The sequence below is a fragment of the Camelina sativa genome, chromosome 14 (genome assembly GCF_000633955.1).
Source record: "Camelina sativa cultivar DH55 chromosome 14, Cs, whole genome shotgun sequence".
In the NCBI taxonomy this organism is placed as follows: domain Eukaryota; kingdom Viridiplantae; phylum Streptophyta; class Magnoliopsida; order Brassicales; family Brassicaceae; genus Camelina; species Camelina sativa.
In genome coordinates this window covers 1,083,808-1,110,883 of record NC_025698.1, presented here as the reverse complement: position 1 = coordinate 1,110,883, position 27,076 = coordinate 1,083,808, and the positions used below count along the sequence as shown (strand labels likewise).

Sequence of the window (27,076 nt, the reverse complement as noted above, 5' to 3'; positions counted from 1 at the left end):
TTTTTTTTTTTTTTGGGTTTTGTTTTGTTTGGTCAACGTTAATGTCTTTTTTTGACTTTTTCCATACGGCGAAACTTTCAGTGGAGGTCTGTTATTTTATTTTTTTAACATTGCAGTGGCGCGCTTCATAATTTATAAATCTTTGCTTTACGCCCCCATATTATCGAGTCTTTCCATTTCGACCACTAACATTTCGCTTTCGACGTCGGTTCATTAGCGAGATAATCATAAATTCTCGAACCAAATTAAAAAAAAAAAAGGATTGATTGTGCGAGAAAAAGTAATAGAGAAAATACGTATTATACCCTCTAATTGGCTTGGTCATTTAATTAAAATCATTCACCTTTCAAAGTAAGAAAAGCAAAAGCCAAGTTGGGATTATTTAACCAAAAGCTTTGTTGTTCTTCATTGAGAGAAGAGAGACTGACTGTTCTATAAGTTTTAAACTAGTAAATAAAAAAGCATTTTAACCCGCGCGAGCAAAGCGAGCTTGAATCCTCCTCTGGATTGTCCCACGACAAGACGGACAATCCATCATTCCTTCTTTCTCATGGAGCTGATTGCATTTCAAGCACAGGACTTGGTGAGCACAAGGCAAGAATATCACACTCATCTCTTCAGACAAACACATCACGCATTCTCTTTCTCTTTTCACTTTCGTCATCCCAATCTTCTCTCTTTTTGCTGCTCCTGCCTTCGACTCACTGCTGCCTTTCTTCAGTGCCACAATTCTCGAGTATTCTGATTTCAGTTTCAGCTCTGAGATCTCTCTCTCGAGCCTCTTTATGTTTTCTACGTGATATTTCAAATCAGTTTCTGCTTTCGCTTTCATCCGCTCTTCTTCCATTTTTCCAAGTGCTTCCAGTTCTTTTGTTTCTTTCTTTATCAATGAAGCCTGAGCACTGAGTTTCCCTTTTGCTGTTCTTTCTCGCTTCAAAGTAGCCTGCAGTCAGAATTTTCGTTAGATATTTTCATCATCTAAAACTTGCAACATCGACCAAAGCTATATACATCGATAAGAAACATCAAATTGCAGTCAACAAAACCTTTGATATTATTATTACACTTCATTACTAAAACCAGAAGGATGCAGTAGGCTATAAACAACGCTAACAATTTTTTTTTCTCTCGCATTCCTTAGCTATAGCAATGTAAAAGGCCAAATATATGTAGCCAAAATAATGAAATCGTTACCAGAAAATCGATTCTCAAAGAAAGGGACGTTAGCAGATGAGAATAATGGTGAATTGCTGGTAGCTAACGATACACATCAAAAGACAAGACGACCTAACATATGTCTACAAAAGTAGCTAACCTCGATTTGATTCTGGCGATTTTTTGCTTTGGTAACTTCTTTCTGTAGCACTGTCACCTTGTCCCTTTGACTCTTGAGCTCTTCCTGCAACATAATTTTTTGCCCTTCCCACGAGTTAGTATCCTTCAGTGATTTTTGCCCTCTCTCTTTTGCTTCTCTACAGCTCTCAGCAGACTCAACGGCTTTTGTCTTAGCAGCTTCCATCTCTTTCTTCAGTAAAGATTGTTCCAGCTCGAGTCTGCGAGCGGTATTCTGAGCTTTTTCCAACTGGCTGGTTGCATTCTTCAACGCAAAATCCATCTCCGACAGCCTTTTCCTAGTGTTTTCTTCCAATAACTGCTTCTCTTTTTTATACTGTTCTGCCTCTTCTCGCTCTTTCCTTAGTGCCTTAAGCTCTGGTTGGTCCTTAAGAAGTCTACCAGTTGCTTCTTTTACTTTCTGATTAGCCCAGTCAGTCCAGACCTGCAGTTCATTCTGCAGATCATTCAGTCGAGGAACTAGCTTTAGAACCAATTCATCTTTCTTATCCCGGGGAACATATATACCCAAAGATGCATCATACGGTATCCCAGCGTAGTAATCTGGTGCTAGTTTTGCAGACACAGATTCCTTTTCTTCAGACTCAGAACCAGTCTTCTTTTCTGAAGCTAATGGTACCGACGAACCAGGCTTCTTTTCTGAAGCTGATGGTACCGAAGAACCAGACTTCTTTTCTGAAGACGATGGTACCAAAGATTCAGGCTTCTTTTCTGAAGCTGATGGTATCAGAGTTGCAGCCCCAGAACCAGACTTTTTTTTTGAAGCAGATTTAACCGAAGTAGCAGGTAAGGCAGTTATAAAGCCCTTTGCATCTACCATTACCACAGGTGAATCCAACTTACTGCTCTTTCTTACAAAACAGCTGCCATCGTCAGTTAATGAAACTTTCACTCCAATCTCTGTTGTCATCTTTGATGAAGAATTTCTTGCCACAAAGTCAGAAGATGATTTTACTCTTTTCTCTAAAAGGAAGCTGCCAACTGATGCAAACTTTGCCGCCTTGCATTTGCTGTAAGTCCTAATCTTCTCCACGCATGATTTTTGCCGAAGCATGGCTATCTCTTTTTTAGTGCGGCCTTTTCGACAAGATACCAATTTTTCATCAGAGACTAGAGTAAAAGATGTACTTTTCATGCCTTCACAAGAACCAGTGCTACACGAGAATGCTTCTTTTCCTGGAGCCGATCCACTACACAGAGTTTTTTTGGAGTTGGGTATATATGGGAAATTTCCAAATTCGAGTGGCTCACTCCGATTGCCTTGAGCATTGGATTGTGAAGGCTTTGGGTTATCTGGCTCGCTAGATTTCGGAGGATTACATTCGGTACCAAGAGATTCAAAATCAGAAGATTTACTAGAAGTCACCAATCCGTCACTTTCAACTTCAAAGGCTTGCAAGACATTCAAGTCGCACATCAAAAGCCTCCACCATAGCTTCAACTGTAGATAGAGATGGCCTAACCTCCTTAACAAGACTTATCATCTCTATCAACGTATACGAAACAAGCTGTTGTAGATCCTCAAACACATAGTCTCCAGAACCAGCACCTTCGTCTCCATTCTTGAGAACACTCAAGGTGTTGTTGACAATGTTTGACACAAGATCATTGCCTCCACAGTAGAGCCGACTGCCTGAAATAGCTTTCAAAACATCGTCGTCAGTGTAGCCACAATCAATAAGCTGCTTCATTGCATTAAGGAAGAGCGCGAGCAAATTTGATGACAGCAATTCTTCAAGTTGACATGCGAACGGGTCATCCCATTCGACAGATTCAGAATCTTCAACTTGAAGCTGATCAGAAACTTTCTCAACCGAGTTCAGAGATTTCAAGGAAGGCAACTCATATGGAGGGAATTCAGTGAGAGAAGAAGCAGCATCAGGATGAGAAGGATCAGCTAATTTTCTCTTGTTTTTCCTTCCTTTCTCCTGAGGTGACACTGTAAAAACTTCACCTTTGTCACCATTGAGGGGACAACCACTCATTTCTTCTTGCGTTTGAGCCATACTCATCACCTTTTACACAAAATATTCGAAGTCAAACACACAGAGAAAGCGTATAACATAGATGCGATGTTGTTCATATGCAAAAAAAAATCCATTAACGTAACAAAGATATCAGACAAAAATCATATAATAGAAACAAAACAACAGACGATATATCCACTCCTAGTTGTAAACGTAATTCAATCGCCCAACTAACGCAATCCCAGAAACACGCCAAAAATGCAATTTTTATTATTATTTTTAATCTAGTAAACGTATAGAGAGATTCCTCAAATCTAAAGCGTACTACATTCTGATTGAGTGTTAAATCGTAATGCAATTTAGAACCGTCACTGAATCAAAAAAAAAAAAGAAAAACCGAAAATCACATGACCATTCAACCAGAAGCAATCACGAGCATAGCAAAAGGGGGTTAAAAATAAAATAAAATAAAATTAAAAAAAGAAGCTTTAAACCGACCTTCAACGAAGACGATAACGGCAGCGGAAGAAAAGTTGCGGGAAAGAAGATCGGTAGCGAGAAAGAGACAGGGATCGAAGAAGAATATTGTTGGGTTTTTTTTTGATAGAGAGTGTGCAGAGAGAGAGACTGAAGAAGAGAGACGAAGAAATTGGCCGTGAACACACAACAGGAGAAAGAAGAGGTTTGGTAACAAAAATGTTGAATTACTTGGATTCTCCAAAGGGGTACTTTAGTCATTTACACACATATTCTTCTCCAAGCCCAAAATGGGGGAGGAGCGAATCTTTTGATTTATTTTGTTTCTGCATCTGTAAAAAGTAGAATCATTAAAGCAAGATACAAAAATCGATGAAGATAAACACTGATGACTGAGTGATGATGATGAATGAAAGAAAGAAAAAGCCGCCTCCCAGAAAAAAAACACAACTCGATTAATCAATACTACTACTCTACTGTTTATAAATAACAAAACAAATCCACCATACTTATCAGAATATCAAATTCTGAGTCATAACAAGCCCCCACATGATCTAATACACGTTAACACAAGCCCTCTGTTGAATCAGCCACATAGAGGGGGGAGGATGACTTCACTTTTTCCTCTTTGTACGTCGTCTTTCAGCTTCATTCTCTGCAACCACAACGTGAAACTCTGATCCAAGCATGTCGTGTATGTCAACATTCTTTGAGTTGCTGAGGTTAACAGTCTCCATGATTATTTCAAGAGTCACTGTGAAGCCTAGATTAGACAAGACGCGTATTGCATTCCCGATTCTGCATATGGTCTGTCGTGTCTCGAGTAATGTATGGATTTGCTCTTTTCCTGTGTTCTCGGCGGAGGATGAGATCATCTCCTCATCTTTCTCATCATCTATCGCCATAGGATCTCTCACTTCCACGTGTTCTCCAACCCATATGAAACCATTGCAGCCAATGATCAAATCAATACCAAGGCTTTCGATGTAATGAAAGTGATGTTTGCTTCTTTTGACCAAGTAAGGATCAACCTTCAGAAGCTGTCCCTTCTCGAGCTGTAGTGATGATTCAAGGAATTAATCAATGTTTTAAGAGGGAAGAGACTAGCTAGCAAAATGTATAAAACCATGAACATGTGACCAGATCAGAACCAACCTTGCCATACTTCTGGCTTCTGGCTTGTAACTGCAAGCTACCATCATGCTGAAAGTTGCGGACTTCAGCCTAAAGAGTTTGTAACAAATCAAAAAGGGAACCTTTTTGTCAAGTTGGCTTATGCGTTCAAAGATGAATATATAAGCAAAGAGGGAACATTATCAAATCACAGGGACTTACACAAACAACATCATGCTCTACAAATATATTCCGCATATTGAGTTCATCCACAGAAGTTCTTCGCCTCTGCCAACAACAATCCACTTATATCACTGAAGCCAACATACAAGAAATCATACAAATGGGCAAAATAACAAAAGAAAAAATGGAGAACCAAATTGTACCTGAATACCATCAGGCATGTTCATGGAAGAAAGCATTAGTACTCCATCCTGATTAAAGTTGAGCTCCACTCTCCAACGTTTTTGAGCAACCTATATATAAGTAAAACTTAATTCAGCGACTATGCAATATAAATTGATTGAAACCCTTTTACTTTACAAAACCCCAAAACACCAATACAAAAAATCTACCTCAATGACACGGCCTACCACAATATCCCCAACCTCAGGCTTGTACCTAGATCGTCGATAAACCATCAGTTCTCTACTTAATCTCAGAGTAAATAAAATGGTCAATTTCATTCACAAATCAAATTTGAAGAGCAAAATCACATACCTTGCTCGTAGGGTTCGTACATATACGAGCTTATCCACACGCTCCACTACTCCACAAACCGTCGCGAGCAACTCACCATCTACCTCAGAAGTTCCGTGTCCCCTTCAATCAAAAAAAAATAAAACAATCGTGAGAAAGAAGTTTAAAGATAATTTCAACCGCGAGAACAAAGATAGAGATAAAAAATTACTTGAGGAAGGCATCATCGTGGTTGACGGGAATAGCATCGGTGACGATAACAGAAGCGTCAGAGTTTGCCGTCGATGACAGTGATTGAAGCCGCTCGATTCCTCTCTCAAACCTAACCTTCTGCGTTTGGCTTAACGGTAACTGTAGCTTTCTCATCACCATCACAAAACTATCTCTCTCTCTCTCTCTCTCTCTCTCTCTCTCTTTCTCTATATTTAACTCCAGCAGCAATACACAAGAAGGGCGATGGCAAATTGCAGAGTTTGGGAGAGAGAGAGGAGCAAAAACCCTGACGTTGTTTGTTCGCTTGAATGAATTCTAGGGTTTTGGGTTATTAGTTGGACTGACAGATCCCAACTTGAGGCCCATTAAGGCCTGTTAATTAAATGAGATTTGACGTCATAATGATCTCATATTTATATTTTATTTTTATTAAACAAAATACGAAGAATTGACGTCTCTCCTGGGGAAGCTTCAAGTGATCGATCTTCCTATTTCTGACGCAAATTCGTATCCTTCACTTCACCGATCAGATTGTTTTTGAAATCCCTTTACATCAAATTGGGTAAGATCTAAGCTTTTTCCCGTTATGAATTTCTTCAAATCCGTCTTCCAGGACGACCCAGATCCGCCAGGAACCGAATCGGAATCTGATTCACCGAAACACAGCGAAGAGCATGAACAGCCAGAGCAATCTAACCCTGAAGACGACGGTGTATGGAGTTTCGGTGGTCTGATGAAAACCCTAGCCACCAGATCCGAATCCGTGATTGAGACATACCGACGAGATCTCGAAGAATTTGGTACAGGTTTGAAGAAGGAGATCGAAGTGGCTCAGGGATCGCTTGGCACCGTCGGACATGCGATTGATGAACTTGGGAACACAGTGCTAAAAGGTACGGCTGATATCATCGCTCAAGGTAAGGAAGCGATCTTAGCCGCTGGTAATGAATCTGATTCTTCTGATAACAATAGTAGTCAGAGTTTTGGTCGTCGTGATAGCTTTAGTTCGAAACCGTACAGTCGTTTCGATGCTCAGATTCGTGTTGTTCAAGGTGATCTCAACACTTACTGTGAAGAGCCTGAGGATTCAGATGATTACAAAAAGTGGGAATCTGGGTTTGCTCTCGATGAGAAAGCTGAGGAGATGGAGAAACTGTTGGAGGATAATGGAGATATGAAGGGAGTGTATAAAAGGGCTGTTCCGAATACGGTTGATCATGATACTTTCTGGTTTAGGTATTTCTATAAGGTTCACAAGCTCAAGCAGGCTGAGGATCTTAGGGCTAATCTTGTGAAACGAGCAATCTCTCTGGAAGATGAGGAAGAACTGAGCTGGGATATTGATGATGAAGAGGAGAGCAGCGAGAAAGATGTTGAAGCTACCAAGGAAGTTTCAAGATTGAAACTTGAAGGAAATGATGGTATTATGGGTAGTGGAGATGTGAGTGAAACTGTGAAAGATGAAGTGACAAATGCAGGTTCAGTGAGCACCCAAGATGAAGTGACAACAAGTGCAGATTCAGTGGCTAGGGTGAGCACCCAACAAGATGGAGTGACTGAAGTGAGCAATGTTGCTTTGAAGACAGATAAAGATTACGAGGAAAAGAAGGAGACTAATACTGAGGAAGTTCCAGAAGCAAAACCAGTTGTTGCTGCTGCTGCTCCTCCTGCATCTGATGAGGCTCCAATCCAAGATTCAGTCAAACCAAAATCTGATGAGGCTGCTCCATCCCAAGAACCAACTAAACCAGATGTGGCTGCTGCTTCATCAGCAGCTCAACAACCATCTGAAGAGGATTTGGGATGGGACGAAATCGAGGATATGAGTAGCATTGATGGTAAGGAAGTGAGTCGGTCTAGTGGTAGTCCAAACCGAGCTGAGCTGCGTAAACGTCTGAGTGCAGCAGAAGATGATGAAGATTTAAGCTGGGATATTGAAGATGATGACGAAGAATCATCATCAACCAAAGCTTAAATGTTTAGTTTTTGAAAATGGTGTGCTTTTTCTTCTCTCCTTTTACTTGTTTTTTTTTTGTAAGTTTCTGGCGGTTTTTGCCTCCATTCTTCAGTTGTTTCTCTCTTCAACGTTTCTATATAAATTGATTTTGAAGATATCTTTTATTCATCTCAAAATTTGAACAATAGTAAATAGTAGTTCCGAAACTGATCTGCCACGACAAAGTCTAATTAAGTTGCTCTAAGTGAATTTTGTCATCCTGCGAAACGGAGCTTTGGTGATAGTTTCAAAGTTGCACGCAATGTCCTTTTGTGAAGAACAAAAGAAATTTGAGGCCCATTAGTCGGATAATGGGCTTACGGGTCGGATTCAAAAGAAACCCTCGGGTGTGATTAACCCTCTCTTAAACCCCAACCACCATTTCAATTTCAAGGCGAGAAGCTAAAGTTTCGATCTTTCTTTTCTTTTCTTTTTTTCTGTGGCTCCGACCAATTCAACTCCCAATGGCTTCCGTAGCTCTTCGAAACCCTAGCTCGAGACGCCTTATTCCATTTTCTTCTCAGATCTATCAACGATGCGGAGGTTCCATTCCCTCGATCTCACATTTCGCCGGAGGAGATGATCATTGTTGTCCAAGTTACGTGACCTCGTGGTGGAGATCGATGGCTACTTTCACCCGAACGTGAGTTTATCCACTCGATAGATCTCTCTCTCTCTTCTTCGATCTTAGTTTGCTTGGAATTGGTTTGAGTTACTACTACTACTACTACTACTCTGCTTTTCTATCTCTGATCCTTAAAATTTCTATAATTACTTCTAATTTTGGTTGATTTTTTGGGCAGAAAACCTCATGTAAATGTCGGAACAATTGGGCACGTTGATCATGGGAAGACCACTTTGACTGCTGCAATCACAAAGGTGTGTGTTTTTTTAGCTGTCTAAACTATTACCTCAAAATTTATTACGAACCATAGAATTGAAAACAGTATGTTCGATTTGTTTTCAGGTGTTGGCTGAAGAGGGTAATGCTAAGGCTGTTGCGTTTGATGAAATTGATAAAGCTCCTGAAGAGAAGAAGAGAGGAATTACGATTGCAACGGTCTGCACATAACTTACTCTCTTATATATTTCCCATTGTTGAGTACAATCGAAGTGGTTTTTAACTCTAGACGGTACTTGCTTCTGTAGGCTCATGTGGAGTACGAGACTGCTAAGCGTCATTATGCTCATGTGGATTGCCCTGGACACGCAGATTATGTTAAAGTAAGATATTCTCTGAGCCCTAGGGAAGAATCCTTATCTAATAAGTACTATACACTTTGTATCTCATAGCTTAAGTTACTAATTTTCAGAATATGATTACTGGAGCTGCGCAAATGGATGGTGGAATTCTCGTGGTTTCAGCACCTGATGGACCAATGCCTCAAACTAAGGAGCATATCCTGCTTGCACGTCAGGTTTGCACTTTTACAATCTGACTGAACAATATAAGATGCTCGAATGAGTTTAAGTATTTATTTAGCCACAATCCAAGATGTTAATGGTCCACAGGTCGGCGTTCCATCACTTGTATGCTTCCTGAATAAAGTTGATGCTGTTGATGACCCAGAGTTGTTGGAGCTTGTAGAAATGGAACTGCGTGGTTTGTATAAAATCCTTACGTCATGAAGTCATTAGTTCAGTATTTTTTTCTTATGACGTATAAGCTCTCTTACGTCAACCGTTTTGTTGGCCAGAACTTCTCAGCTTCTACAAGTTCCCTGGGGATGATATTCCCATCATTCGAGGATCTGCTCTTTCTGCACTGCAGGGTACAAACGAAGAAATTGGTCGGAAAGCAATATTGAAGCTAATGGAAGCTGTTGATGAATATATACCTGACCCTGTTCGTGTCCTCGATAAACCTTTCCTGATGCCTATTGAAGATGTTTTCTCCATTCAGGTATTAACAATATACATCCTTGTTTCTTTTGTTCATGCACTCAAATGTCTTTTTAGAAATTTATAATCGATTCCTTTTTCTATGAAAGGGGCGTGGAACTGTTGCAACGGGACGTATTGAACAGGGAACCATTAAAGTAGGTGAAGAAGTTGAGATACTAGGGTTAAGTCCGGTGAGTTAGTACTGACCGAGTGACCGCTATTATAATTAAGCATTGTTCTTGTAAATCTTCTTAAATCTCATTGCGAGATATAAATTTCAGGGACCTGCACTGAAATCTACAGTAACTGGTGTTGAGATGTTCAAGAAAATTTTGGATAATGGACAGGTAAAGGCTATTTGGAGAGATCTTTTCTTGCAAAAAATTTTGTAGGCATGTGATATTGACAAAATTTTCAAATATGTTAGGCTGGTGATAATGTAGGGCTTTTGTTGCGTGGGCTAAAGAGAGAAGACATCCAGCGTGGAATGGTAAGCTCAAGATCCTTGTGATGTAGAAGAGTGATAAGACCAATATTGCAAAACTAGCTTAACTGAATTTAACTTTGTGTTGTTTAGGTAATTGCTAAGCCTGGTTCTTGCAAGACTGCCAAGAAGTTTGAAGCAGAGATTTATGTGCTCACCAAGGATGAAGGTGGACGTCATACCGCTTTTTTCTCTAACTACAGGCCTCAGTTCTATTTGAGGACTGCTGATGTCACCGGAAAAGTAGAATTGCCTGAAAATGTGAAGATGGTTATGCCCGGTGACAATGTCACTGCAGTTTTCGAGCTAATCCTCCCTGTCCCACTAGAGCCAGGTTATATTCACTGGCCTTCGATATCTACACAAACCCACCAAGTTTGATTAAGTTTCTTGAGTAAAGAGTTGTTTCTATTTTGTGATTTTAACAGGTCAAAGATTTGCTCTAAGGGAAGGAGGTAGAACAGTTGGAGCCGGTGTGGTATCAAAAGTGATGAACTAAGTCGCTATAGCCGATTCAAGGTTCTTCAAACAAAAAAAAACAAAACACATTGTTCTCAGTTTGTTCTCTGGTATCTAAATATCATCTCTCATGAGATTTCTACTACTTTGAGAGTTAGATCAAATAACAGAGATTTGTGTTTTTAATGAAAGCTTCTCACAAGTCCCCTTATGTGATATCTTTTCAGTTCTTTTTGGTTTGCGTTAGTTAAAAAAAAAAACTCTTTACAAAATCCCTTTATCAACAACCTTACAAGTACAAATTAACCTTTAAACAAGCCATCAATGGAGTTAGAAACTTGACTCCAAATCATCAGCATCTCAACATTCAACCAAACCTAAGTGCAACCATGGCAATAACTGTCGCAGTTCTGAAGTAAACTTCCTTGATTCTTCTTTCCACTTTGTTTGTGATTTCTTCTTCCTTAATAGCTTTCTTATTGACATCAACAATGGCTACCCTGAGTCTACTCACCGACCACGAGAGCAATACCAAACTTAAACTCAGTGCACTCTCGAAGACTTTGTTTGCGCAAAAGGGTACCCGCCTGGAAGCAACATTACAAACCAGAGAGAAGAGCACAGCGATACCGGTTCCAGCTATGCCAATTGAAAACTGAGTCAAAAGCTCCAAGAGTTCTCCACGTGATTTCTTTAGAGATAGCATTGTGGTTTGTCTATGTTTTTCATCGCCTATCATCAGAGAGATAAGGCTCTCACATGCATGAAGATGGTTTCTTTTGTAGAGGTCTGTTTCCTTATCTCTTATCTTCGGGTTTTGTTTCTTTGGTGAAGGCTTGAGCCTTGTTTTCTTCGGACTGTTAGAAATCGAAAGAAACTTTCTTTAGGAAACAGAGAAGATCTAAAGTACCAAAAACTAGTTGATGATTTCAGATACTTCTCTGGAGGAGCTAGTGTAACTGAGTCAAGCTTAGCCGCGGGTAGCTGCAGAGTGTCTGTTAATACTTCACTGTCGAATCTGCAAAATGAGAGAGAGAGAGAGAGAGAGAGAGAGAGAGAGAGAGAGAGAGAGAGAGAGAGAGAGAGAGAGAGAGAGAGAGAGAGAGAGAGAGAGAGAGAGAGAGAGAGAGAGAGAGAGAGAGAGAGAGAGAGAGAGAGAGAGAGAGAGAGAGAGAGAGAGAGAGAGAGAGAGAGAGAGAGAGAGAGAGAGAGAGAGAGAGAGAGAGAGAGAGAGAGAGAGAGAGAGAGAGAGAGAGAGAGAGAGAGAGAGAGAGAGAGAGAGAGAGAGAGAGAGAGAGAGAGAGAGAGAGAGAGAGAGAGAGAGAGAGAGAGAGAGAGAGAGAGAGAGAGAGAGAGAGAGAGAGAGAGAGAGAGAGAGAGAGAGAGAGAGAGAGAGAGAGAGAGAGAGAGAGAGAGAGAGAGAGAAAGAAACATTGAAGTTAAACCCCAAAGGATGAGATTCGCTGTAATGAAGAGCAAAGTTGAAATGACGAATTAACTACCGCTGAAACTGCGGGACAAGCCGTGAGAGCTTTCTCCATCTTGTAGAGTTGTTCCTTATCTTATGAAACTCAGCTGCGGTAGAAACCAAATCATTGAACTCAGCTCTGCTACTTGATAAGAGAACGCTACCATCCAAGTAAAGTAGAGAGGAGGAAGCATTTGGCAGCTGAGAACTTGATCTTAAAGCTTCTAAATCCATCAATGATAGCAGAGACAAATCCAATCCTCCTTCTTTGAGTTCTTCTGATATAGACAAAAGGAACTCTGTCACCTTCTTTTGTCGTGCACACTGCTCGGTGATTCCCAAGCTTAAACAGAGAGGTTCTGGTCTGGTCTCTGCAAACCAGACATTAGTTCATGTAAAAAAAACCATCACAATTTGGTGCAATAACCAGTTTACAAATTAATCAAACTCAAGCCAAAGAAAGGATAACGATGGTGACACATACCATGACCATTAATGAGGCTAGGCTTCATCATGGTTGAATCGAACTCTACAACGTGATTAGACTTGCTCAAAGAACAAAAAGGTTCCAATGGCTCCAAGAGATGTGGTTTAAGGTTAAAAGAAGTTTCTAGTATTAAGTCATGTTTTCTTCCCCCAAGATTCACAACACAAGCCCGGCTCTTCTGAATCATTCATAGAAGTAAGAATCAAAACAAGAGAAGAAAAAAAAAAGCAGACAGAACCAGGACAAGAATTCAACGAGAGATTCTAAAAGAAAGAAAAAGAAAACTTACTTTGATGATTTCGTTAGTTCCTAACTCTTGAAGAAGACCAAACCCAAGTGTTGGATAGCTCTGAGAAGCCATGGCAAAATAAAGAAAAAAGCTTATCGTCAGCAATCACTTATATATATTGCATCAGATTTTATTAGATTTGTGTTAATCTTAAAAAGAGAAAAAAAACACACACATGAGATTATAAATATTTACTTTTGGAGACCCATATTACTTGGTATAGCAACATCATACCCCCATGCTTTTGAGTAATTACATAAACATCGCTTTTGGTTCATATATTCGAAATTAACACCAAAAGATTATTAGGGTACTACTCTTCTACTCGAGGGAGAGAAGAAACAGCGAAAAGTTCTAAAGTCCCAAATCCGCGCTAAAGCTTTCACCTTCTTCGTTGAATTACGAGCAGAGAGGAAGGAATCATTAGCAGAGGAAAGAAATGGTAAATTTGCTTCGTCTTTCGTGAATTTGAGTTTTCGGGATTTGATATTATTGTTTGTTTTGGTTTGACCTAAGTCTTCTTCTAACAAAGGTTTCTTCTTTCTTCGTTGATTTTGTTATCTGTAAGAGATTGGTTATAGGGGTCTCTCGTGATGGGTCTTTTATGATTTGTTTTGTTCTCTCTCTCTGTGGTCGCAGTTGTTCTTTTCTTACTTCAAGGATTTGGTTGGACAAGAAGTGACGGTTGAGCTCAAGAACGATTTAGCTATCAGAGGAACTCTTCACTCAGTTGATCAGTATCTGAACATCAAGCTCGAGAATACTAAGGTTGTTGACCAGGACAAGTACCCACACATGGTATATTTTTCTTCCTTTATGTTTGGGAATTTAGGGTTTGTTCGATTAGAGCTTGAATTGTTCTCTTTAGTAAAAAGTTGTGATTTTTTATATCTGGTTTGATATTATCTTGAGATGTAACCATTTGGGCTTAGTCTCTCTCGCTAGTTTCTTGTTACACTTCTGTTGCTTCCTGTTGCAAAATATCACTTTTATGGAACTGATGAATTAGAAAGCTGTAATGGTAGGCTCTTGCAGGTGTGTTTTAGCCATCACTCTTTAATTATTTTTCCTAGTTACATTTACCATGACCAAGCTTGAGAAGCTTTAAGGTGATATTGATTAAATTTACAAACGCAAAGGGACAGTTTTAAGTAGTGATATGTTTGTAGCTAGTGTAGTGCTGATTGACATATTTCTTTTATTGAGATTGCTGCTTATATACTGCAATTTCTCAAGTTTACTCTCAAGTACAACAGATTTGCAATTTGTTTCAGTTCTTTTGAGCTTTTTTTATTGGTATATCTTTGGCACTTGATGATGTTATTAGCTTACGGATTTGTGTGTTGCCTTGTGTAGCTTTCAGTGAGAAACTGTTTCATCAGAGGATCCGTGGTAAGGTACGTGCAGTTACCTAAAGATGGAGTCGATGTTGATTTACTTCACGATGCCGCTAGAAGAGAAGCTAGGGGTGGCTGATTCTGCAAAACCATTGTATCTCCAAACTTGATACTTTTCATTTGGTGTTATGGCTTGATAATTGAATATTGCCCTTATGTAGAGCCTATGGTTGGCCATGAATCTTTTTACATTATCTTTATCGAAGGATCAATTTTTATTTTTCCTCCTTTTATGAAAAGGCTTATAAAAAACTACATTGAAAGTTTGAAACCCCTTAACTCTTGCCATCACTTTAGTTTACTCTTTCTAAAATAAAGCAAACAGAGTGAATACATATGGAATCTCTAAGAGGAACTTAGATAAAGCAATAGCCGTAATTGTCTGCATAAGTATAATTGTCTGCATAAGTAGTGTATTGCTTCATAGGATTAGTATCCATATACGGTCTGGCTTGCCAATAGGCGAAAGGAGCAGCTGCAGCCATAACCGGATATGGTGAAATGTGGACCCTGGCACGAGGCATGGAGTATGATTGAATCGGACCACCAACACCACCATATGGTCCACACAGTGGTAACATCGGGCCCGGGGGTGCAAATGGGGGTGCCATCGGATATGGGGGATAATAACCTCTTGGTGCCGCAGATATGGGCCACATGTGTGAAGGATTTGGTCCACAACCATGGTGCATCATCGACTTGGCGGTGTAACTTGGCGGGTTGACAGGGGTTTTCTCGCTTGACAAGTTTTTACCTTCAACCTTCTCTTTCTTCATACTTGAGTGTTGCCATGTGAGGATGTCCTTCTTTTTCTTATCCTTCTGATCTGAAGTTTCCTGTGATCCTTTTTCTCCACTGGAATCTGTTTTTGGTTTCTCACTCTCTGCGGCTTTCTGTTTTTCTTTCACATCCTTTTCGCCAGACTCCTCTGTTCACATCAGAAATGCATTAAATTTCAGATTTGTGAAGATAAGTAAGAAATTTTCCTGATAGGTAAAACCGTAAAAGTAAAACAACTCACCTTCGTTTTTCTTCGAGTACTTCTTCTTTGTTTCTTTAGCCTGACACTTTGAGCAGCAATCTTTGTTCATTTTTCAGACCACGTTTCAAAGAAAAAAAGCAAAAGAGAGGATACAACTCAGAAACTTGACGAACTTTTTTGGATTTCTAACTTTTAGAATCGGTTAGGTAAGTTCTCGAGAGATTAGAAACCCTAAGCAATCCATATCTTATTATATCTACACGAATCGAGTAAAGATTATATCTTCTTTCCATATATACAATGAACGTACTCTTTTGACTTCATAAAAGGCATGTTTCAGATTTGAGGAGATATATATAGTCCATAAGATAAGATATCTATGTCAGATATTGTGGAAGTCCTTGATTTAACCGAATATTCTTATTGAAATATGACAACACAATAACATATACAAAGATCATAACTTGAGTTCTAAGCAGTAGAACTGATGGTTTCAAAAAGGGTACAACTGTACGGCTTCATCTCATACACAACCAGTTGCTGCATCTGTTCTTCTGCTACAACGGTCTCTCCTTGGACAGAGAAAAACCCTGGGAATGGAAGAGCTGTATCGACCAGTCGCCTCCATTTGCTTCCATCAGAAAGTGAAGGTAGGATTACACTCTCCGGATGATCACTTGCATTGAATCCAATGAACAGATCATTGTTCTTATTTGGCTCGGTTGGCTCAACTAATGACGCAGTTTCTTCTTCCTCTGCCTCGGCTTTGATCCCCAATGCCAAAAATTTGCAAGCAGGGTCTTCCCAGTTAGGAGTTGTTTGGTCATTTGCATACCAAGCAATGTTCTCAGGTTTCAAAAAGTTTCCCCTTTGAAACACATCGCTTCTTCTTACTCTTACTGAAGTCATGAAGGAGATGAACTGTGTGATCTGTGTACCGAAAGCTGAAGCTATCATGTTCCAATCAAAAGACTTCCGTGATTCCAACAAAGGCGAGCCTTTCGTTGAGATACCACATTCATCTCCCATGTTAAGCACCGGAATTCCCAGAGAAATGTACTGAATAAACAAGAAATTGCGGATTTGTTTTAGCCTTCTTTGAAGAACAGCTGATTTATTTGTTGCTCCTTCTTCCCCACAATTCCAACTCAGCTCATAAGCTAGCTCAGGGCCACTGAAACTGACTAAGTCAACAAGAGAGAGTCCTGAGTTTCTGGAAATGTAGTTAAAGGAGAAAGCCGGACCTCTTCCATCAGTAAATATATCACCACTACCACAAATTCTTGTAGCCAAATCACTTAGAACGCCTTTTCCTCTCAAAAAGTTTCTTACATTTCGACAATATCTTGTGTTGAGTTCTGCCCATCGTTTCCAATGTGGGAAACGTACTTCTTTTGACATCATTTCAAGTGGATCCCAGCAATCAGCAATTAGTTTGGTCTTCGCAAGGAGTGGATCGAAAGCTATTGCTTCAACCAAGGGAGGACGAGAGAGCTGTTCACCATGAACACCTCTTAAGAGAGACGAAGCATTTATGAAACAAAATCCATCTATATGAAACTCAGTTACCCAATAACGCAAGCTCTCCAAAATCAACTGCTGAACAACAGGATAGTTACAGTTCAAGTAACTTTTCGAATCTAGATCATTGGCTCTTCCCTTGTAATAATAACAACTGTCATCAATTCCGTGAAGAGCTCCAGAATCAGCAGTGTGTGTAAAAACTACTTCCAAAAGTACCTCTGTTCCCTGACTGTGCAATTTCTTCACCATCTCTTTCATTGAATTAACTGCAGATTCAAAGCCACTGGAAGGTCCATACATATCCATTGGTGAAAAGAAATGAATTGGAAAGTAAGGACCTTTTGGCTCGGAGAATGAAAATATTGGCTCCAAGAGGACAGCGTTGATTCCAAGGCTTTTCAAATGGTGAACTTTTTCAGCTACACCAGAAAAAGTCCCTGCCACGTTACTAGGCAACTTGCTGGATTTGTGTTGTGTAAAACCCTTCACATTCAACCGGTAAACAATAAGTTTCTCCAGTGGAATGTTCGGAGACACATCTTCTCCCCAATCAAAAGAAGGGTTTTTAAATAAACTTGCAAGAAACTTCTGAGAGAAAGATTTATCAATGACTGTGGCATATGGATCCAAAACAATTGGCTCAGCTTCAACATCGACATCTTCTTCTGACTGAGTCATCTCCTTGCAACGGTAGCCATATCTCACAAAATCCCATGTATTGTCAACTGAGGCATGCCAAACATCACCTGTTCGGTTGACATAAGGATCGAGATCAAGCTCTAAGGCAGGTTTATCGGTTGTGGTATCATCATACAAGCATAAAACCACGTTGGTTGAATGTCTTGAAAAGAATGCAAAATTCCAAGTCTCATCATCTGGACCAGAAGAAAGGCCTAACGGCAACGGATGACCAGCAGTAAAACCGACCGGGACACAGAAGTCAGTATCCCTGTGTGTCAGCAATTCTTGACAGTCTGGATCAGTCCCTGACACTAACTTGAGATAAAATGATAGATAGAAAGGAGATTCTTTCCCATCAAATTCTAGCCCTAGCATTAACTCAGACAAGGAGCTTTTCACAAATGGAGTTTCTGTAGTGTGGGTTTGTGAGTCTTGGGAAGATTTTTCAAAATCCAGAGGCAAAAAACACGAAGAATCAGACCTGTATACACCCCAAACCATCACCAGCCTACTCTTGCCATCACCACTTAGTTCCAAAGATGAGACATAAACCATGATACTGTATTTTTCTCTCTTCTTTTCAACTTTAACTTTAACAAGAGCACCAGATTTCGTCCTGAACAAATACGATGTTACCTTCTTTAGGTCATAGACCTGAGCTCCTCTAGTAGACACTTGATCCTTCAGCTCGATAGTAGTCTTCGAAGCAAAAACCTTACTCAACTGATAACTTTGCAACGCATCTGTACTCAAATCCCCCAAGAAACGTTTTCTTGAAACTATCAGTGTATCGGATCCAATTTTAATCTTATTCTTACCAGTAAAAGACCTTGCAGAAGGAAACTTCCATGTTCTAGTGATGCCATTATTGAGACAAAAACCAACTGATGGAGACCAAGCAGCAGCCATTATTCAAACAAAGCAGAAAGCTTCCCTCTTTCTCCCAAAACTTTTAACAATCCAAGTGATGCCTGTTAAGAACACAGATCAAACACCAAAGCTCTTTATTAAGACTGAATGGAAGAAAACACTCTATGAAACTACATCCCTATAGATATAAGCAAAACAAAACGCAAAAAACCCAAAAAGAAATCTATAGACAACGATCCACCATAAACCACTCATCGAATCAGCTAAATTGCCATCACAAAGCTAAAATCAAACAAAAACCCACTAAGCAAAGTTTTCCTTTTTCTTAATCTTACGATAAGGCATTTCAAATTCAAGCACATTAAGAAAGATGAAGTAGTACAATCAACATGAACAACAAGTCTCAGGATCAGGATACATAGAGAAAACAAAAAAAAAAAGGAACATAAGAAAGCGTGAAAAAGTTTGTCAAAAAAAAGCGTGAAAAAGAGAGAAACGTTTAATAAAAAGTCGAGCTTACTGTCGCATAAGCATCATCACCGCCATTGATTCAAAAAAAATTCAAGCTTTAAAATGGAGAAATTCACAATGATTGAACACAGAGAGACATCTGATGAATTGAGTGTGTGTGTGTCTGTGAGTTTATGATTTTGATATTTTGGGATGAAACTGAAAGGTTTTGTCTTGTTCCTTCATGAACTCTCACCCTCACCTCACGCGCTTGTAAAAAACGTCTTTAACGATTCCAACATAGACACGCGCACAAGGTGCGTCTGGGTGTGAAAAAGAGGAGTGGTCTTCTTATGTGGGCCGAGCCCATCAGTTTTGTTAATTTTGGTTTTTCATAATTAATGGACTATATAGCATAGGACTAAACGAGCCCAATTATTGAACCAAAACAAAAATCGATATTTATATACGACAAAAGTAAAAAAAAAAATTCAGTAAAAGACAGAACCGAGATGAGCTGTTTTCCAACTATTCAGGCTTGACCGTTTGAGAGTGGAGTTTTCCGAATTAAGGGCGCGTGTTTTATCTCTATCCTCTTTTTGTTTTTAGGGTTTTGGGTTGTGAGAGAGTGAGAGTGAGAGAGAGCCGGAAACATTGTTTAGTTTCTTTCAATGGAGCAAACGATGCACAAAGATTGTGAAGTAGAGATCTGTTCTGAAGAAGACGGCTTAAGAAACGCTTGGTACCGAAGAGCGATTCTTGAAGAAACCCCAACGAATAATACGGTTCCGGGAAGCGAAAAGAAGCTTCGTGTCCGTTACACGACGATGCTCAGCGAAGACAGCTCGTCTCCTAAAACGGTGGAGCAGAGGTTAATACGGCCGGTTCCGCCGGCGAATCTGTGCAGCGGCGTCGTTTTGGAGGAAGGGTCTGTTGTTGATGCTGATTACAAAGGCGGACGGTGGACCGGTGTTGTGGTTAAGAAAACGGAGGACGGGAGCTTTTTGGTTTACTTCGATCTTCCACCAGACATTGTTCAGTTCCAGACAAAGCATTTGCGGGCTCATCTTGACTGGACCGGTTCAAAGTGGGTTCGACCAGAAGCTAAAGAACTGAGTAAGTCCATGTTTAGCCCTGGGACTCTAGTGGAAGTTAGTGGTATCATAGGTAACGATGAAGTTTCGTGGGTTACTGCTATGTTAGTTAAGGAGAAGATTGAGGAGAATAAACTCATTGTGAAGATCTGCGATAGATACTTGAGATGCAGTGGTGATGATGCAAAACCAACCATGGCTGTTGACTCACATTGTGTTAGGCCTACACCGCCTTCTTTTGAAGTTGAAGATTACGACTTGCTGGATTATGTAGAGGTGTTTCATGGTTCTAGTTGGCGTCAAGGGCGTGTGGTGGGAGTATACTCTGGAAAATTGTACAAGGTTTGTTTAGAGGCTACCAAGGACAAGGCGTGCTTGCAATTTAAACACTCCAACCTTAGGCCTTTTAAGGTGTGGAGAGATGGGGTTTGGCATAGCGGACCAAAGCAAAACCCCAGAACTCTAGCTGCCTCTGGGGGATTGAGAAAGAAGAAAGTTTCTCCGGTAATAACCTCGAAAGTGGCATCCATAGAAAAAGATGGTGTTTCATATGTAACACCTTTGAAACAAACTGAGGCCAGAGCTGAAGGACAGAAAACCACTGAGAAGACACTTGAGCCGATGAGGAAACAGAATCCCTTGGGAGGTTCAACTCGAGAGAGGTTGCCTGAGGAGGAGAATAGCAAAGATGGGAGTAGAAAAAGGCAAAGAGAAGAAGAACACAACTCCCAGGCTGAGATAACTGATAAAGGATAAAGAGATGTGCAACGATGATGATCAGCCTCTCTCTACTGAGTTATCCTCTTACCAGAGCCCGAACGTGGTGTATAATTCAGCTGCTGATGTTGAGGAAACTCCAGCAAAGTATATTTCTCCTTTTGCAAAGAAGTCGCCATTTTGGAAGACATATGAAACACATGACTTGTCCAAAACTGCTCCACAAAGTCCTCATTTCTGCCCGTTGTCTGATGCTAATGAAGATATCCGCGAGTGGTCAGCAATTGGTATGATGGTGAGTTTCTATGGGTTATTAGACGAAGTCAAAGATCTGCATCTCGATGTTTCCTCCAGCAAACTAAGTAGCCTCAGTACTTCTTTTGCTAAGCTCGAGAAACACGGTTTCAATGTAACAAATCCACAGTCACGTATCAGCCAAGTGTTATCTCTCCAAGCTGGGCGAGCTAAGAAAGCCGAGGAAAGAAAATGCCTTGAGGAGAAGATTGAAGCTGAAGAGATGGAAAGGCAGAAGGTCGAAGACGAAATGGCTGAGCTAGAACGCAAACGTCTGGAGTTGAAGAAACAAGAAGTGGTTGCGAAAGAGAAGAAGGAAGCGGTGGACAAAAGGATCGTTGAAATGAAATCATGTGCAGATACCATTGATCAAGAGATTGAAGATGTTGAGCTTGAGTTTCAGACTCTCTCAGCTGCATGGAAACTATGAAAGACAAGAGTAGATGTAGTACTAAGTAACAACCATTATCTACAATCTTTATCCCCGTATGATTGTTGTTGATGGTGCTTAGTTTAGCTTATTTCCTTTGATGAAGTAGAGAATTATCTCTTGTAGGTCTTATGATGAACTGGTTATAATTAATCTATAACGCTTCTGAATCATTAAATCCCTTTAAAAAAATATTAGAAACGTTTGTTATCTTCTTCTTTGTCAAACCAAAAAAGAAAACACTTGAGGAAATCCATATAGCTCATAAGTTGAATAAAGCTAAAACTAGAACCAGTATACAATCCCTGATCCAAGTTTTGATCTAAGAGAAATAGGAAACAATTCCCATTTATTCTTTGATTCTAGCATTCAAGAACCCTATATATACGCTCACTTCATTCTTCAGCACCAATGAACTTAAAAGGTCGGTCTCCTAATCAAAGATGTCCCAACCATCTTCAATAAGCTCTCTACAATCATCTTTCTCGTTGTTCATGAAGGAAGCTGCTACTTCTGGGAAATTGTTGTAGCTTGAGGTTTTAAGCACTCCATTCCATTGCGCAGAAGGATTTTCGAGCACCAAGCTTCTCATAGATGATCCACATGAACTTGTGTGGCTGGAGGAGATGGATTTGGTTACTGACACTCGGTTATCAAATCTCTCTTTTAACAGCTTCACATCTTGACATATCACATAAATTTCTCCTCTGCTCAAAGAACCAAGAGAGATTAAAAGATCCATTTTGAATATACCAGATCATTACGTATATCCGCAATAAAATTTACTAAAAGTTTCATGGGTGCTCTAGATAAATGGACAAATGTAAGGTTGGTAACTCCAGAATAGAACTTACTGTAAGGAATCTACGATCTGTCCACGATCCATAAGAAACTCTCGAAGCTGCAGGTGGTGAAGAAGAAAAAATATGAGATTGAGAAGAAATTTAACTTTAGAGGAAACCTTGCAAGTGTTTATAACAGTGATTGTACTTTGGAGTTTTCCTCTGCCTCCTGCTGTAGAAGCTTTGATTCTTGGACTACTTTCTCCATGTTGGCTTCTTGTTCAGCAAGTAGCTTAAGTGCAGAATCATCTCTCTCTTTCTTTTCTTGTTCAGCAGTCTTTTTCATTTCCAGTGCTGCCGCTAGTCTTATTTCAAGACTTCCTCGCATCTACAAAAAAACCACAATTAGATAAATTTTCTGTACAATCTGAAAACGAGGCAGCCAGTTGGTCATCTCAGTTCGTTTTAACAGGAAGTAAAAATTAAAAAACAAAGACAAATTTTAATAATCAGCAGATGAAACGTGCCTCATCAAGGACAGCAAGAGATTTGTTTCGTTCTTCTGATAAGTTGAGCAGCCGGTTTTCAAGCTCTTTCACTTCAGTGACTAAAATTGACTTCTCTCCATATACTTCTCCAGCATGCTGCAAAATCATAGTAAATTAGTTCTCACTACAAAATCAAAGCACATTTAGCAATCTGTACGGGCACATGTTCTTATAAGTAACAATAACTTTACCATGCCATTTGCTTCCTTCGCATGATCCAGCATCTTCTTGAGCTCCTCAACCTTTTGAAGAGTATCCAAACCTCCCCTAGAAGCTCCCTCCTTGGAATTCTCTGCATCCTTCTCTTGTAGTTCAACTTCTCTCATCAAATTCGTAACCGATTCCATCACAGTAAGCAAGGTTTTCTACATCATTGCACAAGAAAAACAAGTCATATTGAAGTATCAGTCACACACTCTCACTTCAAAGAACATAATAATGGGTCCTCTCTTATCTATCACAATGCACATACGTTAAAAGTTGGAAGCGTTAGGTGTAGCTTTTCTGTACCTCAGCACCAGTGAACACGACTTCAATGTATACAAAAGTAAATATTTTTCATAAGCTAAACGAATGTTACGGTTATTTGTCATACCTTATTACTTTTGGCATCTTCGATAATCTCTTCAAGGTGATCAACGCTGCATACATGGGTTGATGTACTAAAAGCATCACCTATTTCAGTATCACCATTTTCACAGAACAATGAACCATTTGAAGTCTCATCCACAACATTAGTACTCCCAGTCCCAGAGCCAACTTCAAAACATGAACCCTGCTGTGCAGTAGTCGTATTATCTCTAGGAGTTAAATCGACCACCTTCGGTGCAGCATTTTCTGCCTGATTCCATTTCATATAAAACCCACGATCTTCCAGAAATTCGCAAGTCAATTTAGCATTCTCTTGGAAAATGGCAGAGACCACTGAGGCAGTGTCATCCTCTGGCACATGCAAGCCATGTTTTGCATTGCTCGTAACATCAAAACACCTATCAGAAAAATCATAGTTTTCGTGCTCTTTTCCACGAGCCTTTTTCAAAGATTGAACTTCCTCACTTTCGAAGACTCTATGGCAAACATCAGGACCAACAGTTGATGGCAAATTTGAGATCAAATCAGTACTTAAAGTACTGCTATCATGGTTACGGGCAACAACCAGGGGGGTAATTTCTGAAGAAGAAGAAGATGAAGGAGAAGAAGAAGAAGAAGTTTCTGAAGCTCCAAGAAATGAGCGACACCTAGAAACAACACCTCCCAGAATAGAAGATGCACCCTCTGGAAAATAGAAGAATAAGAAACTTCAAGCTGTGAACCTACAAAACAAGAGCAGCAAACAAAAAAAAATCCATGAGCTAGATTGTACCTTGGCGTTCTGAAATACTTGCAGACGACATGTTCGAAGATTGAGTTAGATCATGGGACAAATCTGAGGTAAATGAAGGAAGAATATCTGAAAGAACAACAGCAGCAGCTTCATCAGCATCCTTGGGGTGTTCTATTGCAACAGCCCTCAAAATTCGTGCATCAATCTGCAGTAGAGCAAAATATATATATATATATATAATATGGTTAAGATTCGGCTACAAAAGACATGAAAATAAAAGATGACTAAGCGGAACATCTTGTAAGTGAAACTATATGATCAAAACTAATATCCATAAATACAGCAATTGAAAGCACAAAGATGGATGCTTTGATCACAATCTCACTGCCTGAACCTTGGTAAAGTTGTACTAAATTAAATAAAGAGACCAGTTTTGTTACCTGAGGAAATATTTCAGTTAGAGTGCGATAAACAGAACCGAAACCCATCGCTGAATGCTCCCAAAATATAAACCCTGCAGAAAACAAACCAAACTTGATCAAAAAAGCAGAGAAGGGGCCAACAAATAAGAGAAAACAGCACAATCCCTTTATGTGAAAAAAAAAACCCTAGAACTTCATAGGTTTGTGTTAGTGTTTCCAACGTTACACTAAAGAAACTAGACACAAAGCAATTGATCTAAACACTACGAATTCAGTATCACCTAAGCTCTGTAAAATTGGAGAACGGAGATTACAAACCCTAATCAACCNAAAAAAAAAAAAAAAAAAAAAAAAAAGAAGATAAATTTATCAACGGATCATGGAAAAGATCAAACTACACTGTTTTCCGAAACGATCAAAAACCATAAGAAGCAAAAAAAATATATATATATACACAGAGAAAAATCAAATTTCAAATTCGAAGATTACGTTTTCTCTCAATTTTTTATTATAAAAAATTTCCAGAGACAAACGAAGATATAAAGAACGAACCTTTACTAAACTTTCGTGTATTTGGGTGATTGAGAAGAAGCGACTGCTGCGAGGAGGAGGAGCAAGGAGAAGAAGAGAGAGAAGTGTATAAATTGCTCCGTAATTACTTAATTGTTTCTCTTTTATGTTTAAAAGACTTGACGACTAAGTCCGTATTCTGGGTGGCTGCGTAATTTTGCAGCGCATCCGAGGGTATTTTCGTCAATTTGTTGATTATGACTGACGTGGCTTTCTCGCTTAAGATTTTTGAGGTTCATGAATGAAACAAACAACCAATGGAGTAACCAGGAAAGTACATTAAATTTTGATTGGCTATAGTAGTATGTTTTCTTTACTCTCCCTACAAAAATAATAATACTGATATAATTTGTTTTTTCCAATATTTTTTTCTGGATGAAAAAAATGGAAATTATTTTTGTGAATCTATATCTCAACTGATTTATCTATTTTACGGAAACTTTTAAAAAGAATAAATTTTAATCCAGAACATCATCAAATCGTATAATATCATCAATACGATTTTTACTAAAATTATTCTTCGTAATATTGTTCTTACTCAAATAAAAACACCGAGATATGACGACTTTAAACAACAACAAGAATCCTTAAATGACTTCACTAGACCTTATCCGTAATCTAAATTACATAACTATCACCACTTTTTGAACATTTTATAAGAGAAACCCCCAATATAAGACAAAACATTAGCTAATGGAATCTCAATCCAAACCATATTTGTTTCACAGATGCATCAATCTTTCGTCTGCTTCGACAAGTACAAATTGAGGAGTTTGGTGTCGATGATGAGATTCCCAAAGAGTTAACTCTTATAGTGTGTACATGAGAGAATTCACAGTCTACCTTAATCCTGTGATCAATGGTTGATCCACTTGCTTTCAGCCTTCTTCCCAGTCGACGTCATCTTCCTCTTCTTCTTCACCACCCGAGGCTTCTGCTTCCACATTCAAGTCCACCTTGTAGTTTCCATTAGCTGCACCAAGTGTGTAACATTGTTAAGTTACCATATTAAGCATATCATAAACTTTATACACCATGCATTTCTATAGTTTATATATAAACATGTCTTTACAACTATCTTCTTGCTGAGGCTCAACGATTTTGATGCTTAACTTATCAAGGTTCCTTATAACTAGCTAATGCATCGTTTCATATGATCAGCTAATAAGCTAATTGGAAATTAGGTATTAAAACTCAAACTGACCTGCAACAGGAGCCTCTTCTTCCCATTCAACATCATCCTCTTCACGTTTGGACTTCTTACCAACCTCGCGACCTGGGGATGTAGTAGCCAATTGAATATCAGGAGTTAATTCACCAGCGGATTCTTGTTGATTAAGCCTTGCAGCAAGCTCTTGCTGCTTCAGCAGTTCGGCGTAGTAAGCTTTGAGATATTCATCCTGAGGCAAAATGAAAATACTTGTATCAGAATTTTGGAAACACAATCCAAAAGATGCTACTGTGGAAATCTAAATAGACACAAAAGCACACCTTTATATCCTTTTCATCGCCATTTCCAATGGCTGATTTCTTGTCATCTGAAAGTTTTGCTGCTCCTCCTGAACCACCATCAACCTTTGCTTCTTGTCTCATTTCACCTCTTTGTTCCTCAGTCAGATTCATTCCTTGCTTAATCATCCATGGAGGCAAGACTTTCAAACTGGAATCTCCACCTTTAGATTTAACATCCTCGTTCCCGTCGCCAAGGTTAACCTCAACCTAACCATGACAGATTTTAGAAATCAACTCACCACAATGAAAGAGGAAAAAATGCAGGGATACTTTGCAGATGAATATGCATAAACATTAACTGGCTGGAGAAACAAAGTGAAAATTTGATTACAATACCACTGCCTCATCTTGCATTATAACATTACACTTCTATAAACATTGAAAAGTGTAACTAATGATCACCTTTGTCTCTCCGAGAAATGGCATTGGTGTTGAACCATACCCACCCTGTGACCTCAAAGGATCATTAGGGTTAAGATCACCATTTGCGCGAGCAGCCATAGCTGCACGAGCCTCCCATGCCAGAAAAGATCCAAATTCAGGAATAGGTAGATCTTTTATTCTGTCTAATTGATCCACCAGAGGTTTCA

At 39.4% G+C, this 27,076-nt stretch overlaps 9 protein-coding genes and 2 pseudogenes across 13 annotated transcripts in view; 4 read left to right on the top strand and 7 right to left on the bottom strand.

Annotated features, from left to right (window-relative positions):
- LOC104738832 lies at positions 325 to 4,113 on the bottom strand (annotated as a pseudogene).
- LOC104738831 (exosome complex component RRP4 homolog) lies at positions 4,234 to 5,981 on the bottom strand. Its single transcript, XM_010459042.2, has 7 exons — positions 5,821 to 5,981; positions 5,631 to 5,732; positions 5,486 to 5,531; positions 5,297 to 5,386; positions 5,133 to 5,198; positions 4,953 to 5,021; positions 4,234 to 4,852 (listed from the first exon to the last, which is right to left on the bottom strand). Exons 1-7 carry the CDS (start codon positions 5,979 to 5,981, stop codon positions 4,412 to 4,414), a joined length of 975 nt encoding a protein of 324 aa, XP_010457344.1. The 3' UTR covers positions 4,234 to 4,411.
- LOC104738830 (BSD domain-containing protein 1-like) lies at positions 6,249 to 7,947 on the top strand. The gene has a single exon (XM_010459041.2). The coding sequence runs from the start codon at positions 6,409 to 6,411 to the stop codon at positions 7,795 to 7,797; it is 1,389 nt and encodes a 462-aa protein (XP_010457343.1). The 5' UTR covers positions 6,249 to 6,408; the 3' UTR covers positions 7,798 to 7,947.
- On the top strand, positions 8,197 to 10,861 carry LOC104738829 (elongation factor Tu, mitochondrial). The gene is made up of 12 exons (XM_010459040.2): positions 8,197 to 8,461; positions 8,622 to 8,697; positions 8,786 to 8,878; positions 8,968 to 9,042; positions 9,132 to 9,236; positions 9,331 to 9,421; positions 9,516 to 9,721; positions 9,810 to 9,893; positions 9,984 to 10,049; positions 10,130 to 10,192; positions 10,280 to 10,520; positions 10,615 to 10,861. The coding sequence occupies exons 1-12, from the start codon at positions 8,283 to 8,285 to the stop codon at positions 10,683 to 10,685; spliced, it is 1,350 nt and encodes a 449-aa protein (XP_010457342.1). The 5' UTR covers positions 8,197 to 8,282; the 3' UTR covers positions 10,686 to 10,861.
- LOC104738828 lies at positions 10,907 to 12,994 on the bottom strand. Of its 2 annotated transcripts, none has more exons than XM_010459038.2 (5): positions 12,890 to 12,994; positions 12,598 to 12,778; positions 12,148 to 12,484; positions 11,583 to 11,663; positions 10,907 to 11,502 (listed from the first exon to the last, which is right to left on the bottom strand). In XM_010459038.2, exons 1-5 carry the CDS (start codon positions 12,959 to 12,961, stop codon positions 11,013 to 11,015), a joined length of 1,161 nt encoding a protein of 386 aa, XP_010457340.1. In that variant the 5' UTR covers positions 12,962 to 12,994; the 3' UTR covers positions 10,907 to 11,012. The 2 variants fall into 2 exon arrangements, with proteins under 2 accessions (XP_010457340.1, XP_010457341.1); XM_010459039.2 differs by having other exon boundaries at positions 12,598 to 12,775.
- LOC104738826 (sm-like protein LSM2) lies at positions 13,183 to 14,506 on the top strand. Its single transcript, XM_010459035.2, has 3 exons — positions 13,183 to 13,331; positions 13,529 to 13,687; positions 14,246 to 14,506. Exons 1-3 carry the CDS (start codon positions 13,329 to 13,331, stop codon positions 14,363 to 14,365), a joined length of 282 nt encoding a protein of 93 aa, XP_010457337.1. The 5' UTR covers positions 13,183 to 13,328; the 3' UTR covers positions 14,366 to 14,506.
- On the bottom strand, positions 14,400 to 15,397 carry LOC104743132. The gene is made up of 2 exons (XM_010464245.2): positions 15,308 to 15,397; positions 14,400 to 15,214 (listed from the first exon to the last, which is right to left on the bottom strand). Exons 1-2 carry the CDS (start codon positions 15,375 to 15,377, stop codon positions 14,643 to 14,645), a joined length of 642 nt encoding a protein of 213 aa, XP_010462547.1. The 5' UTR covers positions 15,378 to 15,397; the 3' UTR covers positions 14,400 to 14,642.
- LOC104738827 (isoamylase 2, chloroplastic-like) lies at positions 15,656 to 19,014 on the bottom strand. The gene is made up of 2 exons (XM_010459037.2): positions 18,864 to 19,014; positions 15,656 to 18,444 (listed from the first exon to the last, which is right to left on the bottom strand). Exon 2 carries the CDS (start codon positions 18,380 to 18,382, stop codon positions 15,740 to 15,742), a length of 2,643 nt encoding a protein of 880 aa, XP_010457339.1. The 5' UTR covers positions 18,383 to 18,444; positions 18,864 to 19,014; the 3' UTR covers positions 15,656 to 15,739.
- On the top strand, positions 19,307 to 21,453 carry LOC104738825 (annotated as a pseudogene).
- On the bottom strand, positions 21,478 to 25,074 carry LOC104738824. Its single transcript, XM_010459034.1, has 9 exons — positions 24,957 to 25,074; positions 24,423 to 24,496; positions 24,022 to 24,187; positions 23,254 to 23,933; positions 22,850 to 23,023; positions 22,638 to 22,754; positions 22,319 to 22,498; positions 22,183 to 22,229; positions 21,478 to 22,035 (listed from the first exon to the last, which is right to left on the bottom strand). Exons 2-9 carry the CDS (start codon positions 24,468 to 24,470, stop codon positions 21,762 to 21,764), a joined length of 1,686 nt encoding a protein of 561 aa, XP_010457336.1. The 5' UTR covers positions 24,471 to 24,496; positions 24,957 to 25,074; the 3' UTR covers positions 21,478 to 21,761.
- The window catches only part of LOC104738822 (general transcription factor IIE subunit 1-like), a 6,265-nt gene continuing 4,650 nt past the window's right edge, over positions 25,462 to 27,076 (bottom strand). For 2 of the 4 annotated variants that reach the window (XM_019236412.1, XM_019236414.1), the window contains exons 9-12: positions 26,889 to 27,065; positions 26,466 to 26,693; positions 26,179 to 26,374; positions 25,462 to 25,947 (exon numbers count right to left, since the gene is read on the bottom strand). In XM_019236412.1, the coding sequence (XP_019091957.1) occupies positions 25,853 to 25,947; positions 26,179 to 26,374; positions 26,466 to 26,693; positions 26,889 to 27,065 (696 nt within the window). In that variant the 3' untranslated portion in view covers positions 25,462 to 25,852. Of the gene's footprint in view, positions 25,948 to 26,178; positions 26,375 to 26,465; positions 26,694 to 26,888 lie in introns of all 4 variants that reach the window. The other 2 variants (XM_019236415.1, XM_019236413.1) reach the window with 2 other exon arrangements.